Genomic DNA, 17,061 nt, shown 5'->3' on the forward strand with positions numbered 1-17,061 from the left:
GTTTCCTTTGAATGTAACAGTCATCAAAGATATTTATTGTGGTTATGGGCGACCTTCAGCGCTTCCTTCCCAGAGCAGTTCTGGTGGCAAAATCTGTTGCAATGCCATGTATGGATGTGGGCACAGGACCCCACAAAGGTAGATGGGGCATGGACGTACCCTCCAACATTTCTCTTATGAAAATAGGGATGTCCCGTTCTATAATGATAATTTTTCTATTTATACCCCACACATCTTATTGGGTTGCCCTAGTACTCTGGGCAGCTTCCAACATATATAAAAACATAATAAAACATTAAACATTTAAAAAACTTCCCTATATAGGATTGCCTTCAGACGGCTCAGGGGTTGGATAACTCCATACCCTCCAACATTTCTCCAATGAAAATAGAGACATCCTAAGGAAAAATAGGACATTCCAGGATCAAATCAGAAACCAGAACAGCTTCTCTAAATTAGGGATGTCCCTGGAAAATAGGGACACTTGGAGGGTCTGCATGGAGGAAAGTCAGCCAAGCCCTCGTTTTACTTCATTGGAAGCAACTCAAGGTCACCCTGCTCCACACCCCAGTACTCGGCACTAACAAACTGACATTTTTTGCAGGGACAGGGTACAGCTGACCAGTGCGGGCATAGACCTTTGGCTGTCTGACACACAGGCCACATTATCTGATTGGTAGTCATAGCCAGGTTGGTGGGAGCCAGTAGGTGAAGGCTCCCATCTCTTGTGGCAGGTGATGCGTTTGCAAATTTAAATGCCCCACAATCCTATTCCCCAAAGCCATTCCACGTTTTACATTTACCTTTTGCAGGGATGCCTGCTCAGGTACAAAGCCTGTAAGCATCTTCACATCAATGATGGCCATGTTGGAGCTATTGCGCTTCCCGGTGTATCTGAAAGGAAAGGAAGACTGGGTCAATCTGAATCCCTAGACCAAAGCCATCTTGGGATACAGTGTGCAATATATATATTTAATTGTTTAGGTGGTAAAATGCATCTGTAGGATAAGAGGGAAAATGCTGTTGCTTACAAATTGTGTGCTTGTACTCTGCCTATGCTTTGGAGCTCCTCTACCATCTCAGAGCAGTCATTTCAGATTCAAATACCTTGGCCACTGTCATTCCGTGCCTACTTGGCTGGGAATGACTCCAGTACTTCTAGGAAATGCAATCTCCAGTACTGTGGCAGCAGCTGCCCATTGGGGACCGGGGTGCAGTTTGTGGGAAGCTAGATAGCTAACATACGACCTGCTGTCTATACATCTGATGTTGGGATGAAATCCTAGGGGTACTAAAACATTGTCATAATTGCTAATTACACACATGTTGGAAATCTCAGGTGAGATAACCACACAGTGGAAGTTGCTCCCTGTACCAGTCACTACACGGAAGCAGAGAAAGGTTCAGATAGTTTTCTGTTGCAGAAGATAAGGCTCAGTAACACAGTTATGGACGTAGAGATATACAACTTGTAGATACAGATATATACAGATACATACAAGTACAAAGTATCTCTGTTGCTCTAAGTAATTTCATCAATTCAGGACGTAACACTGGACAACTCTGCTAACAGACTCTGCAAGTGAGCCGACATGCATTAATTCACAGATATAGTTGGGGCACTGGGCCGTTACCATAGCAACTGGCCTGGCTGATCTTGCACTTGCAGTTAGCTCATCCATGGGGTGATTATACTCATGAAGGAAATTAACCCCTTCTCATGTCCAGTTACTCCAGCAACACACTCGTATTGTCCATATCCATCCATATTCATAGTCCCTGTAATTATCCCTTCTGCATTCATACCCAGAAATACCTGTTATCAATGGAGCTTAGGCCTAAATGCACAGGACTGCAACCTTCACCAGCTTATTGTTTACATGCCAGACTACTGAACTGAAACCCATTTTAAAAGGTTGGCAATAGAAGCGCATACAGGAATGTACGCAGCCGCAGGACTATTCTGCTCTGTCTCTCTGGAACTGTTGTTTTAAGTTACACCTTTTTTTCTTTCCCTTCCACACGCACAATCTATGCATACGAGGTTGATAAAAAGGTACCTGGCTGTGATGGCAATGGCAAACTTTGTCTGGAAGGTGTCTCCACAAGAGACATTTGCTGTCTGCACAGAGAGGAAAAACCCAGAAGACTTTTTGGGAAGGAGGACGTTGTATCTCATAAGTGCCTAGAAAACATGGAATAAAAAACAGGGGAGTGAAAAAATAAACTCAAGGCAATGTGGCCTTCACAATGTGTGTGAAAGGCATAGTCTTGAAGAGAGTCACTAGCTTATTTAGAGTCTTAAAAAGGTAAAGTTAAAGGTACCCCTGCCCGTACGGGCCAGTCTTGACAGACTCTAGGGTTGTGCGCCCATCTCACTTGAAGAGGCCGAGGGCCAGCGCTGTCCGGAGACACTTCCGGGTCACGTGGCCAGCGTGACAAAGCTGCATCTGGCGAGCCAGCGCAGCACACGGAAACGCCGTTTACCTTCCCGCCAGTAAGCGGTCCCTATTTATCTACTTGCACCTGGGGGTGCTTTCGAACTGCTAGGTTGGCAGGCGCTGGGACCGAACGACGGGAGCGCACCCCGCCGCGGGGATTCGAACCGCTGACCTTTCGATCGGCAAGCCCTAGGCGCTGAGGCTTTTACCCACAGCGCCACCCGCGTCTCATTTAGAGTCTTAAATGATAGTAAATGAGAGAGATATTGTTGCCTGTGGTGGTCATGTGTATCTTGTTATCACCTACGTCCACATATTTTGCAGATTCTTTTAGTTCCAAGAAGAATTGCTTGGTTCCTGCCAACCACCACCTATGCTCTCATACAAAGCCAAATTAGCTGTGGAAGCAGAATTTGTGTCTATAGAGACATTCTGTTTTATTTGGTATCTTTAAGATAAGTTTCCTGTTAATTATGTTGCTTGGAAAGTATACTTTATATCTGACTTTCTTCAGTAACATTCTGTTCTGGATCGTTTTATTTGATGCTTCAATGTGTCGTAAACCGCTTTGAGGTTTCTCTCTCTCTTAAAAACGTAAAGCGGTAAAGAAATTAAATTACTAATAATGACTTGCCTGCTTAGCTCAGTCGCTATGAGACTCTTAATCTCAGAGTTGTGGGTTAGGCAAAAGATTAGATTACCCTTGTGCTCATTTCCAACTCTACAATTCTATGAATAACAACAACAACAACAACATCATAATCAACAGATTGTGGGGTGGGCCAGAGAAGCAGGGGCCCCAATCCACATATGTGTACCAGGCTCAGGAAATCCTGCCGCCATCCCTGGCTAGTGCCATAACAAATAATGTGCACATAGCAAAAGATGGCATTTGAAATCATTTTTGTCTTCACAAGTGTGCAAGGTGCACAGGGCCATCTTACCCATAGGTGCTAGGGGTGTGGGGCACCTGGGCGCTGGGCTCTCAGGGGCACCAGGGCCCGAGAATTGAGTCTGTCTGGGGAAGAGCCCACCCATCAGTTGGAGCGCCATGGCCGGCTCTTCTGCAGCGGGAGGCTCTGTGCCACGAGTTTGGGGGCGACCGAGCCAGCAAGATGCTGAGGTGGCCGGCTGGCTGGCTCCTCCCTCCTGCACACCTGGGACTGGGCAACCTGGGGGTGGGGGGGTGCCCGGATCTTTGCACCCTGGCACCGCATATGCTTAAGACAGCCCTGAAGGTGTATCAACAATTACCTGTGTAAAGACACACCCAGTGCCATTCACTTCCACTGTATACTCTCCTGGAACGTCAGGCAGGGAAGTCCGCTGCAGCAATAGGCGATTGTCATTGTTCACTTCAAAGACTCTCTCAAAAGGCTTGTTGGAATGGATTCTGACTGAGTTCCGGCCATCCTTAGAGAAGGTATATTGGCTGAACAGAGCCAAACCTTGTATAGCCACTACTGTGTCCTGCAAGAGAATAGCGGCAATGAAAGGATGCTTAAAGCTTTGTTCAAGTGCTATGTAGGAAAGGTTTATAAATTTCTCTTACAGGCCAGAGTGGTTCCTTTATTATCTTTTAATATCTTTAAATTGAAATTTTCAACACTGGTAACTAAAAGCACGCCCTCCCTCCACCCCAGGATACAGCACAATACAAAAAGCAATATACATATCTCTTTCTTCTTTTCCTATTTATGGATGCATAAACAAAAAAGGATATTACTGTATCTGGTCTAGGATCAACAAAAAAATCCCGTAGACTCTTGTTTTGTTCTCCACTCATGTATGCAATAAAATAGCATTGTTCCATGGAAAATTGCGTCTTTGCACCATTTCCCAGTTTCCTCCTCTTCCAAGGTGGAGGCCTTAATTTCACAAACTTAATGTGCATTTTTTTCTGAGGTCCTTCAGTATTTTATTTAAGCTGGTTAGTGATTTAAATAGCAAAAACTGAAGAATAACCTATTCTCACTAAAACAAAAACAAAAAACCAGCACACAGAAGTTTTCATACTTGTTCCCCAGAACCACCTGTTTAAAATGATCTCATTTAGCAGGTGATATGGAAGACCCTTGTCTCCCTGAAGCCAGGAGCAATTTCCCCAGTTAAAGAAGACAATACAAACAACTCTTACATCCATTTTAAAATACAAATTTGCATAATCTCAAAAAACTTCTCTTGGTGAATAATTTGTTTTTATTCCCCATATTTGCACCCTCCCTTTCCCTCAAGGTACTCAGAGGAGCATAAATGGGAGGTATCATATTTTAATTTTTCTTTTCATTTCACTTTTAATTTGCATACTGCCATATATATATATATATATTTGTTGTTGTCTTTGTCCATGGAGTTTTCTTGGCAGGGATACTGGAGTGGCTTGCCAGTTCCTGCTCCAGGTGGATCACATTTAGTCAAAACTCTCCACTATGACCTGTCCATCTTGGATGGCCCTGCATGGCATAGCTCATAACTCCTCTGAGTTATGCATATATATATGAATGATTTTATTGCCAAGTATGCAGAGGCCTGGCTGTAGCCCATGCGATGGAGGACAGAGCATAGGAGTTACTATACCTGGGTGGTGCTGAAGCCTCCATAAGGATTCTGCTGCTTGGTAAGCCAAAGGACAATCTGCGAAGCTGTTGTCAGTTGTGCTGGAGTCGGTGTGGTTCCGGTGAGCAGTGCAAGGAGCACATAAGCAGCTATCTCAACCTCGAACGATGAGGCACGAGGGTAGAAGGAAGGAGACTCTTCTGCAGGCGGCCTATCCTCACGCTCCCAATATAATGAGCCACCTAACAATTGAAAGAGAGGCTAAGGAAACAGTCTAGAGGCAGGTCAAACCAATATTTCCTTGCAGGAATCTGATACTCTTCCTCCAGATCCAGGGAGGAAATATCACAGAAGCAGAGATCTGCCTCATTAAGCCCCTGTACAGAGACCACCGGACTTTATTCAGCTTCGGTTTCTAGTCTCATCACTTCTTTTTCTCTCTCTCCCCCCCCCCATATACAGTTACACAAGTTAATCTTAAACATATATTGAGCAGCCCAAACATTTTGTTGCTGCTGTTTTTAACAGCGTGGAATGGTGGAATGGAGAGAAATGTTCACTATGTGCTTCGCAATTGAAGTAGTGTTGTTATATGATCTCTTGATGTGTTGTTTTCTTCCTTAAGGAAATGCAACAGTGGAATGGGGGGCAGGTTGGTTAAATTCCCGCATTTTTCGCTCTATAAGACGCACCAGACCACAAGACACACCTAGTTTTTGGAGGAGGAAAACAAGAAAAAAAATATTCTGAATCCCAGAAGCCAGAACAGCAAGAGGGATCACTGCACAGCGAAAGCAGTGATCCCTCTTGCTGTTCTGGCTTCTGGGATAGCTGCACAGCCTGCATTCACTCCATAAGACGCACACACATTCCCCCTTACTTTTTAGGAGGGAAAAAGTGAGTCTTATAGAGCAAAAAATACGGTAACTATAGCAGCAAGATTCAGGGAGAATGCCCCCCCATAAACCCCCTCTCTGGTTATGGAGGTTCTTGGAATTGATGTATATATATCCTTCTTTAGCTATATGTTCGGCAAGTTAAAGCTTTTGAATATTTTAACAAGTATTTGGACGTTGTTTCAATTTCAAGAAAAGAGTCAGTATTGCACATGATGTTGCCTTCCTAGCTGCAATTTACTGATAGCAGTTCTTTCCCTTTCCGTTTTACTTTCCAAAGAAACTCATGAGGCAAGTTAGCCAAAGAGACAGTGCCTGACTCATTGGCAGCAAGTGAGTTTCATGAGCGGGGATCTCAAATCCCTTTTGTTCAAAAATGAAGGGGGTGGAATGCTGTAGCTGTTATGAGGTATTAATAAATAACACCAGCAAATGAACACACTGTTTGCTTTTTAACTATTTAAATCTTGAATTTATCCAAACGTGAGCATCTGAGCAGAACTGCTATAAATCTTAAGTCACTTTTGACCTCCTCCATCTGAAATGCTACTTCTGGTCACTCAACAAATACAGTATCGTCTACCTAAAAGCTCCATAAAATATTTTCAGTAGCATAGGCTCATTTACAAGTTACAACTCATTAAACCTGAGTTCTTTGCATGGTTTAGGGTTGGCAGGAGAGGTCAGCATAGCTCTCATGCCTTTATCAACTATGTGGCAGGCAGTTATTCAACTGAGTAAGCCTTTCATAGTATGGGACTACAATTCTGGGGATTGCTGCACCTGCTGATATTCTGTTTGCTGGACAGCTTATTACTTGTGACTTCTGATTTGTTTATGTGTGCTCTACCCCTGACTGAAAAAAAGGTACAAATTTGTATGTGACATAAAGTGTATGCAGATTTTATGCAAATTTGGGTCTTATTTGGTGAGTGTAATGGAGGGCCCAGCCTATGTGCAAAGAAAGTAAATTATTATTATTATTATTATTATTATTATTATTATTATTAATTTATTTCTTATATTCCGCCCATCTGGTTGGGCCTCCCCAGCCACTCTGGGCAGCTCCCAACAGAATATTAGAAAACAGGGCTGCCTTCAGATGCTTTCTAAAAGTCAGGTAGTTGTTTATTTCCTTGACATCTGATGGGAGGGCGTTCCACAAGGCAGGTGCCACTACTGTAGAAGGCCCTGGTTGGCACTCCTGAATGTCCACAACATTATATAATTTTGCTCACATGACTGCTCATTCTTGTTTCAACACGTCATTCATTCTGTCAAATGTGTCCACATTTTGGGAAATGCGACTCACCTACTTTCGTAGCCGATTTAATCAGCTCATCCAATAAGAGATCTGCTTTGGGCTTATTACCAGCTAGGCGAAAGGCATAAGCAAGAAGTGCTTGGTCATAGACAGTGAGATTTCCCTTTTCTAATCCGGCCTCCAAGCAATACAAGGCATTTCGGACCACTGGATGCTGGGTTGGAGGGAGAGAAAGGCTCTGTCAGAGTTTGCAGATGCCACAAAAAACATCAAACAGGTTAAAAACATCAAGCAAACATCCAGTGCTGTTCTTCCAGGCACACTGCATCCAATCTAGATATTCAAAACAGAAACATGGACAATAGTCCATGTATGGCCTCTTTTCTCCACCATTTCTATACAGTGGTACCTCGGGTTACATACACTTCAGGTTACATACGCTTCAGGTTACAGACTCTGCAAACCCAGAAATATTGCTTCAGGTTAAGAACTTTGCTTCAGGATGAGAACAGAAATTGTGCTCCGGCGGTGCGGCAGCAGCAGGAGGCCCCATTAGCTAAAGTGGTGCTTCAGGTTAAGATCAGTTTCAGGTTAAGTACGGACCTCTGGAATGAATTAACTACTTAACCCGAGGTACCACTGTATGCCTAAACTATTTCTTCCCAGTCTACTATTACATGCACTTTCTTTGACCCTGAACTAAATCAACTGGACAACACCAAAAAATAAATACCGAGCTGAGGAATCCAGACTCAAGGAGAGCTGCAGTGATGTAGGCCGACAGTGAAAGCTCATCTTCTACTCCTCCCTTGAAATGCACAACACAGAAAGAGAGAACAAGTTTAAAAAATGAAGAAGGAAGGAAGGAAGGAAGGAAGGAAGGAAGGAAGGAAGGAAGGAAGGAAGGGGACAACATGGAAGCAAATAGCAGGCTTGGTAAGGTTCCCCAAAGCCTCTTGGAACATGAAGGCATTTACCTGCTGCTGAAAGGCCCATTATGTTTGTTATTAAAATCACATTGGTTCCCCGCTGTTAAGTTGTGGGTGAACATATCAGATGACACAGCGATTCTTCAAACAGCTCATGTTTATTCACAGGCCAGAACAGAACTGAACTGAAGGGTTCAGCCAGCCTGCTTATATAGAGCTCCACTAGAACGCAACAGTAACCATTTTCTGTAACTATCCAATCACTGAACATCACTTTTGATCCCTTATTTGCATATGTGGACCTGAACTATCTACAGTATCCCCCTGCTGGCCCAGGGTGAGAACTTCAGTACATAACACCCGCTTTTTATCCGAGTGTCTCAAGCTGGCATACCTAGTAGTTATCCCATTCTATCCTCGTAATAGTCCTGTGATGTACAGCAGGCTGAGAGGTTTAGGCTGTGATTCAGAGGTGACGGCAGGAAACTTCATGGCTCACTTAAATCTAGGTCATGTATAATACTAACAAGAAGTCTCTTGTTCCCGAGCCCTCTCTCTTTCTCCTTCTCCCAGCCTATCTCCAAATAATACAGGTACTTAAGTTAGCTAAGGGTCAGAAATCTCAGGGAGAGGAAGCATTTGCCAGGAAGTAAAAAAGCATCACCACCCAAGAAGGAGAGCTTTGCAACAAACCAACAAGCTCATAGCCATCACCTTCAATGCGTTGTTAAAGAGTTTTCCAACATTTTGGAAACATCCGTCTGATTTTTGCTTGCTGGACAGCCAGATGATGCTTTGAGTTTGGACATTTGGATCAATAAAAATGGTCTTTGAAGCTCTTGCAAAAGACTTGTACGTGAAGCCAGTGAGCCTGCAAAAGAATGCCATGGAATATTAGCAATCACAGCCAAACTCGGGTCAAGCTCTCTTGAGCCCAGTGGGAGTGGGTGGCGCTTTGGTCTAAACCACTGAGCCTCTTGGGCTTGCTGATCAGAAGATCGGCGGTTTGAATCCCTGTGATGGAGTGAGCTCCCATTGCTCTGTCCCAGCTCTTGCCAACCTAGCAGTTTGAAAGCACACGAGTGCAAGTAGATAAATAGGTACTGCTGTGGCAGGAAGGTGAACGTTTTTGTTAGTGAATTGTTAGTGACCAGAGGAGAAAAAGAAAGAGCCTTGTGGCACCTTGAAGAGTGACACTACAGTGCAACATTTTTGTGGACTATAGTTCACTTCATGAAATGTTATCCCACGTAAACAGAGAAGAACTGGCTACCATCTTGCTTAAAGCATCCACTCACTGTGACCAATCACATTACTGCATTTTCCAAGCTCTCACCAGGTGTTGCCTTCCTTGTCCCTGCTCCCAAAGGCACTGAAGGACCCATCTGGGTGCTTATAGGACAGCTGTCTCTGATACCCTGGAAAAAAAGAATGTGGAAAAGTCCGCAGGTTTTTTTTAAAACTGAGCACAGATTTTTAAAACAAAACATTAATTTAACATGAAGTTAAAAGCCCCCAATACTTGTGTTTGCAATATAGCAGTTTAAAAGTACAGCACAATCCTATGTATGTTTCTAAAGCATGTTCATGTGTTGTCGACTAGGGCTTACTTCCAAGTAAATGTGTCCAGGGGAAGAATTCAATGTGGCTTTATAGCAATTGTTTTGTCAGTCCAAACTTTTCAGTTTGGCAGATGTAATGGTTCCCCCCCCCACTGCTCTCCTTGTACACTGGTCTAGGGGTTCTCCTGAACCCCCAAGCCAATTTTGGGGTGTGTACAGGGGGAGAAGATGTGAGGATCCCTGTTGCACTACTGGGAGACTTTGTACTGACTTCCACTAGTGGAACTTATTAGTTGACTCCTTCCCTAGGATTGCAGCCTTAACCAGGGTGATTAATTGCCTACTCTGGCACTGGTGACATTATTACGGAAAACAAATTCTGTGCATCTTCTGAGCAAAATGTTGAGCAACTCAAAGAAGGCTTCAAGTGTGTAGAGCCCCTACCCAAGACGTACTATCTTGCCTTTGGAAATGTACCTAAGGCGAACCTACACTCATGGTTTTTAACGTTAAGGAAGAGGTAAAAATGCTTTTGATAATGTAGATGGACACATGACATCCTACTTTTTACATTCATAACATGTTATTGCCTTGTCTTTTTATTGCTTAATTTTTAATCATTTTATGCTGCTATACTAGTGGAAAACTGCTCACATATTCCTATGTAGCGTTTTACTTTTTTTACTGCATTCAAACTCCAACCTCATCCAATGTCATTCAGGAGCAATGTTCAGTTTCTCCTCCTGCCCTTTGCTTCTTCCAAAGGACAGGGAGGGAGGGAGGGAGGGAGGGAGGGTGGGCGGGCGGGAGAATTAGAATGTGACCCCAGAGAGAGGAGCAGAGCAACCAGCAGCCAGCCCTCAGCCGCAGGAAAGAAACAGCATTTCCCCCCTAAAGTGCTCAACATAAATTTTGACTATATGATTAGAACACCCTTAAGTGTTCTTTGGGACATGGGTGGTGCTGTGGTCTAAATCACAGAGCCTAGGGCTTGCCGATCAATGGGGTGAGCTCCCATTGTTCGGTCCCTGCTCCTGCCAACCTAGCAGTTCGAAACCACATAAAAGTGAAAGTAGATAAATATGTATCGCTCCAGCAGGAAGGTAAATGGCATTTCCATGTGCTGCTCTTGGTTCGCCAGAAGCGGCTTAGTCATGCTGGCCACATGACCCACAAAAACTGTCTGCGGACAAATGCCGGCTCCTCCAGAGTCGTTCGTGACTGGACTTAACGGTCAGGGTTCCCTTTACCTTTACCTTTAAGAGTTCTTAATTAAATTAAAAGGCTGGATCCACAAATGCAGATCCACATTGTGTTTCAAAAGTAAAATGGTCTTTCCGGTGGACCTTTTCAGAGAAGATGACGGGCAGTATGTATGTTTGTGTACATGCAGTTCAATCCAATGCCACATTTAGTCCCAGGCAAAATGAATGCCAAGGTAAGTGTTAGCCATAAGGATGTAAGGAAAGCACTAATGAATGAAAGGAAAGGTCCATCTAGTCTGGTTTTCTGTTCACACTGTGGCAAACATGACAGCCATGGAAAGCCCACAAGCCTCCTACCACTGATTAAGTATCCAATGGACTTGGATTTGGTCTCCTCATCCAGTTGTCCTGTTGCATTTAGATATTCCATGACGTAAATGATGGGTGCAAAGAGCGCCATGTTCTGCTCCCCACAGCCATAGGGCATCCGGAGAAGTTGATGAAGGTTCTGCATGGCTGTGCCCATGAGGTCTCCTGTAAAAAAATCAATTAATCTTTATTACGGTCCAGAGACCCAACAAATCGTTACAAAGCAATGCACAATTCCTACAGCCTACCTCCAGGTTAAACAAGCATTTTGTTCAAAAGATAGGGATCAGTGGTTCTTGCAACCACTGATAAAAACTTTGCCACTGCTAATGTTCTAGCATTTGTCCAGTCTTCCAATAGAAACCTGACATAGTGAGCCTCTGATTTTCCCGAGAAAGGTACCAGCAAGGGTAGTATCAGTTCAGCCCTGGCTTGCTCATATTTTGCACAGTGCAGCAAAGTATGTTTTATGGAATCGATGTCTTGAGCACACAAGCAAAGTCTGTCCTGGTAGTGAACTCCTCTCAACCTGCCATCCAACACTGCAGAAGGAAAGACGTTTAGTCTGGCTTTGGTGAAAAGCCTTCGATAATTTGGTACTGTCAGGTTTTTAATGTAAGATGTTAACTTAAAGGCATGCCCATATTGTGCTCCTACTGCCAGCGGACTACAGACTGCGTGTGATTGAGATCGCAAGTCACTGTGTGCATTATCCCATAATCTTTGCTTTAACGTCTTTAGGGCGCATTCATAACCCAGGTAATACAATTGGGGGTGGTGACAGACCAATAGAGGTGGCTTTTCTAGCCATGGTTTTCTGCCATTTGCTGACAAACTCCTCATTGGTCAGGTGTTAGTACAAACCCTTCCCTAGATCAAACACTGAAATCCTGAGCCAATGTTTTAGGGCAGCCCACCACGCTTTAGTTGAAATTGGGCATTCACCAGCTTCTAACAGAAGTATGGAGAAATATGGTTTTGTCAGCATGACATATGTGCATATTTTTTTCAAGCAGTTCCCCCCAGCACAGTGTGTTTGTGTGTATTTTCACCAACCTATTTTTCTGCATGTTTCCCCCTTCATTTTTGCAAATGCATTTTTGTAAGCATTGTTTTGTAAGCATTGCAAACTGTGAACATTTCAAAAGACTGCTGTGTTTCCATTCACACACTGCTTCTGAAAGTGTGAATTTGATAGGTTCGTCTTCAAATGAGACCCGAATCAATTTTCTTCCCCAACCTACTTATCCTACACTGTGATATCAGGGATTTTGGAGGAAGAGCAAGCAATAGAGTGGTGAAAAACCAAATGAAAAGCCCTGCTGGGACAGCCAAATTCAGTTAATAACCCGAGGGAATGATTCTACCTGGAAAAGCAAATCCCTTTTAGTTCTTCCCAATCCCAAAAGCAACTTGAAAGATGCTGAGCACAAAAACCTATTTGTCTGCAGTTTGACAGGTTTCTTAACCAGAGGCACCTCTCTTATGTCTATAATATTTTAGACCAATTGTCCAGAAAACACTGGGAGAAATTAAGTTATTCCGACCCTAAAACTACAATGGCTGCCCTTGTGAGAAAACCACTGAAGCTAGCCTTCTCGGATTTGCCAGGATTCATATGCCCAGAAGGGGCAACCTTGCCTGCAAATTTCTTTTTTTTTATTTTTAATAATTTTTATTGATTTGCATCAAAAACAATAAATACATTAATTCTAGACTTAATACAATTATTCTAGACTTCCTTCAGTTATTCCGTAAATCATTCGTAGCTATCAAATAAGTTACGCATTTCTTAGTTTTATATTGACATTCTTTATATCTTTCTATTTGTTCCCTTTAGCCAATATCCCTTAATTTTTCACAGTGCTTCTTTAAATCCCCTTAGCGTTATCTGACCATTACATATACATTCCAGATATTCCACGAATTTCCCCCAGTCCTCGATGAAATTTTGGTCTCTTAAGTATCTGATCTTTCCAGTCAATTTATCCAACTCAGCATAATCTAACAATTTTGTTCTCCATTCTTCTACAGTCGGTAATTCCTGTTGCTTCCACTTCTGGGCCATTAACACTCTTGCCGCCGTCACCGCATATTGAAAAACCTTGCCTGCAAATTTCATCCAGTTCTTCACCCAAAATAAAAAAGCTGCTTTTTAAAAAGATCACATTCTGTATTTTAGAGGCACTTGGTACAAAAGGCTCTAGACCTTTTTGCCTCTAATTTCTTCATCATCGTCATTTCATTTCTATACCGCTTTATATTTTTAAGAAAAAAAATTATCCAAGAGGTTTATCCAAGAGGATGAGCCTTGTTGGATCAGACCAAAGGGCCATCTAGTCTAGCATTCTTTAGCCACTGCAGCCAACCAGACACATACAGTGGTACCTCGGGTTAAGTACTTAATTCGTTCCGGAGGTCCGTACTTAACCTGAAACTGTTTTTAACCTGAAGCACCACTTTAGCTAATGGGGCCTCCTGCTGCTGCCGTGCCACTGGAGCACGGTTTCTGTTCTCATCCTGAAGCAAAGTTCTTAACCTGAAGCACTATTTCTGGGTTAGTGGAGTGTGTAACCTGAAGCGTATGTAACCTGAAGCATATGTAACACGAGGTACCACTGTACTGAGAAGACCCTCTGTCTGGTTCCCTGTAACCTCATTTCTCGCAATGAGGGGACCGCCAGAAGGCCCTCGGCGCTGGATCTCAGAACAGACAAATCTTTTCTGACATGCAAGATGTCTCCTGACTCATAAGAAGCAAAATAAGATTCCAATTAAAACATCTCCAAGATTATTACCCAAATGAGTGAGAGTGAATGACAACCTTGTCCTTGCAAGAAACCTACAAACTGACCTATGCAAGAGAAGTAAGCTCTGGCCGATCCTTCCACAAGATTTTCAGGGAGTTTCAGAGACACTGGCTCAGAGACGACAGCACCTGCAATTAAAATATTAAACTTAAAATGTATTTAAATGCATTTTAAAAATAACAATTTATTAAATTTCCAAATATAACAAGAAAAAAAACCTTCAACAAATTTTTGAACCATAATTTTGATTGACTCCCATCCCCCTCTTGGTTTCATTATTTAATACTCTTTCACATTATTTAATACTCTTTCTTAAAAAACCTTATACTCCTATTGTTTCAATTTTAAACCTTCTTCATCGTGTTACAAGTGACATATAAAAGTTTTCCTAATGTAAAAATCTATACACAAAGCTTAACAGATATGCATTAAACATTTCAGAGTCCTCTTTCTTTCTTGGGTTTCAAATTAACTAATATGTCCTGCATAGTTCAATAGCTTATTTTACCAATCTTTCTTTCTTTCCTTTCCTTCCTTCCTTTTTATTTATTTATTTGAATGCAAAGGAGTATAGAAACCAAGTGCTACAAGCAGAAAATAAGCATAAACAGGTGTACGACAATCAGCCTCAAGAGATTGATCTTGCTACCTATTTATAAACGTGGGAGAGCCTTCTTCTGTTTGTTTACATATATATTTCAAAAGCTTGCTGTGAGTGTCACTGCTATGTGAGGCAGGTTTTTTCTAGGTCTCCAGGTTTCGAAGCGCCCCTTCGCAACACAGCTCTCCTGGCTTCCTTCCATGACTCCGACCCCTATCTCAGTTCTTCCACTGCGATACCATGACGCCATTCCTGGTTCATCTCTGATAGCTGACAGCAGCTCAGCCCCGATGCCATCCCATTCACAAAAGATCTTGCCCAGAGAAAATTGTCTGGCCATTGCACAAAGATTGGCCAGGCATATTTTTTCTGGACAAGGAATTCCATAACTGGGACACAAGAACTGAAGCCCTAGATCTCATGACAACCCACTCACAGTTGAGCAGTCTTGATGTTACCATACAAGGCTTTCGGTATATTTTCTTACCGATGTTCCTGCACATTAGTGAAACACTATGCAAAAAGAATAGTCAACTAGCCATAAATACTGTAAAAAAAGTGCTTTTTTGCACACTAGGTATGTAGAGGAATGGAAGACAAAATGAACTGAGTAAAGAACTGCAACAAACTGCCTGTGTTTGTGCTCTGTACAACATTCAGATATATATATGAAAACTAGAACAAAAGAGCCCAGTTCCACTTCAGAAACAATCCCAGGTAATTTGGAACGCCAAAAATCAACAGAGATTCAGCTGAGGAGTATGTTGGACCAATTTTCTGACTTGGTACATCCTAATGATTTGACAGGGCTGTAAAACAAACCCTTAAACCCTGGTTTAATCATTTCCCCCATATAAGCCGAGCATAGAAAATTTGCAGCAGAAATGATGCAAGGCTCTTTTTTATTTTTACTTATTTGCAGGTAGCAGGAAAAAGGCAGCATCCCCAGTACAGTACTATTAGTTGCTCCCATGAACCTTTCATTACTTTTTGACAGGTTCCTCCAGTTCCCATGCTCATAGCAGCCCACCAGAAGAAAGCAACCCTCTTACCTTTTGCACAGATAAGGCTGCTCTGGGTTAATTCTCTTTCAATGCCTTCAGGCTATGAGAACAAAGAGGCAGAAGGAGGACATACAAATGAATGAAGAATGAATGAATGAAACAAAGAAATAGCAAAACAGGGAAATCCTAGATCTTTATAAACGATAACCATCAACGCTGACACTCACATTGAGAAGCACTATTATATTGTAGTGTAACATAATGCTGACTTAAATCTGTCTAGGCTTACTGTGGCTTTTGGAATCTAACTCTGAATTCCTTTGCTTATGGTCAATCAGATTTTTGTTGTTTGTAGATGCTGGATATTACAATGTAATTCACGAAAACAAACAAGACAGTCTAAGAGCAAGTTAAACATATACACCCCGACCCCCCCCAGCAAGTTGTCAAAACTTAAAACTGTCCAATTCCGCCATTCATTTAAACTGTTGCATATATAAACAATTGTTGAGTTCTCATATCTCCCCACTCTTCTCTGCCTCTGTCTCCTCTTGAGAACAGTAGTCACTGACCATTCTGCTAGTTATAAGACAGAAACTGCAGTTCTGCACATTGGCCGTCTATATTATTAATTTGTTTAGATCTTGAAGACAAAACCTATCAGGTAACTCTATGCTATGAGACCCGTGGAAATAAACAGAAGCAGCCCAAGAGCACACTGATTTCTAGTGCCTTTTTGTACAATACTAGAATCCTTTGCCATTTAATCTCCAAAATATACCTATTTTAGATTGCTATGCCAGTGAATTACTAAAAGTCAAATTTTATTCCTGCAACAAGTACAGTTTGAAGTCCCACCCAAGGAATCAAGATACTACATTTTTGGATGACGTTCCAGTCCAAAGTAAATGAAGGTTTATCCACCATTACCAGCTCTGTTTTAATTCTAGTTCATGCAGTGATTCAAGCTAATAGATCCACATGTGGTAGAACTGTTGGACCTCTGTCTATGAATGACACTTAGCTTTATGAGGGTCAATGAATTTAAAACTGGATCCTGACCAAAGAAAGAGATCCTGTTGGTTGGTGGTTTTTCTGTCTTGGATGGTGGTATTCAGGTGTTCTGAAGGGTGGCTGTACTCCCTGCTAAAGGATTAGGCCCATAGTTTGGGGGGGGGTGCTTTTTGATCCAGCATTGCTACTGGAATTTCACAATGCAGAGTGCCTCATCGTTCAGCCCGGACACTGAGGTCCAGCTCCGAGGGCCTTCTGGCGGTTCCCTCACTGAGAAGTGAGGTTACAGGGAACCAGGCAGAGGGCTTTTTTGGTAGTGGCGCCCGCCCTGTAGAACACCCTCCCATCAGATGTCAAGGAAATAAACAACTATCTGACTTTTAAAAGATATATTAAGGCAGCCCTGTTTA

General features: G+C 42.6%; 1 protein-coding gene across 2 annotated transcripts in view; it reads right to left on the reverse strand.

Annotated features, from left to right (window-relative positions):
* The window catches only part of LOC310752468 (ovostatin-like), a 53,306-nt gene that overhangs the window by 2,950 nt on the left and 33,295 nt on the right, over window positions 1-17,061 (reverse strand). For both annotated transcript variants that reach the window (XM_083592820.1, XM_083592821.1), the window contains 11 exons: window positions 15,686-15,737; window positions 14,077-14,160; window positions 11,211-11,387; window positions 9,423-9,504; window positions 8,801-8,957; window positions 7,891-7,965; window positions 7,206-7,371; window positions 5,019-5,239; window positions 3,696-3,911; window positions 2,061-2,185; window positions 804-894 (listed from right to left, as the gene is read on the reverse strand). In XM_083592820.1, the coding sequence (XP_083448946.1) occupies window positions 804-894; window positions 2,061-2,185; window positions 3,696-3,911; window positions 5,019-5,239; window positions 7,206-7,371; window positions 7,891-7,965; window positions 8,801-8,957; window positions 9,423-9,504; window positions 11,211-11,387; window positions 14,077-14,160; window positions 15,686-15,737 (1,446 nt within the window). The remainder of the gene's footprint in view (window positions 1-803; window positions 895-2,060; window positions 2,186-3,695; window positions 3,912-5,018; window positions 5,240-7,205; window positions 7,372-7,890; window positions 7,966-8,800; window positions 8,958-9,422; window positions 9,505-11,210; window positions 11,388-14,076; window positions 14,161-15,685; window positions 15,738-17,061) is intronic.

This window comes from Podarcis filfolensis (genome assembly GCF_964270895.1).
Source record: "Podarcis filfolensis genome assembly, chromosome: 17".
NCBI classification, from domain to species: Eukaryota; Metazoa; Chordata; class Lepidosauria; order Squamata; family Lacertidae; genus Podarcis; species Podarcis filfolensis.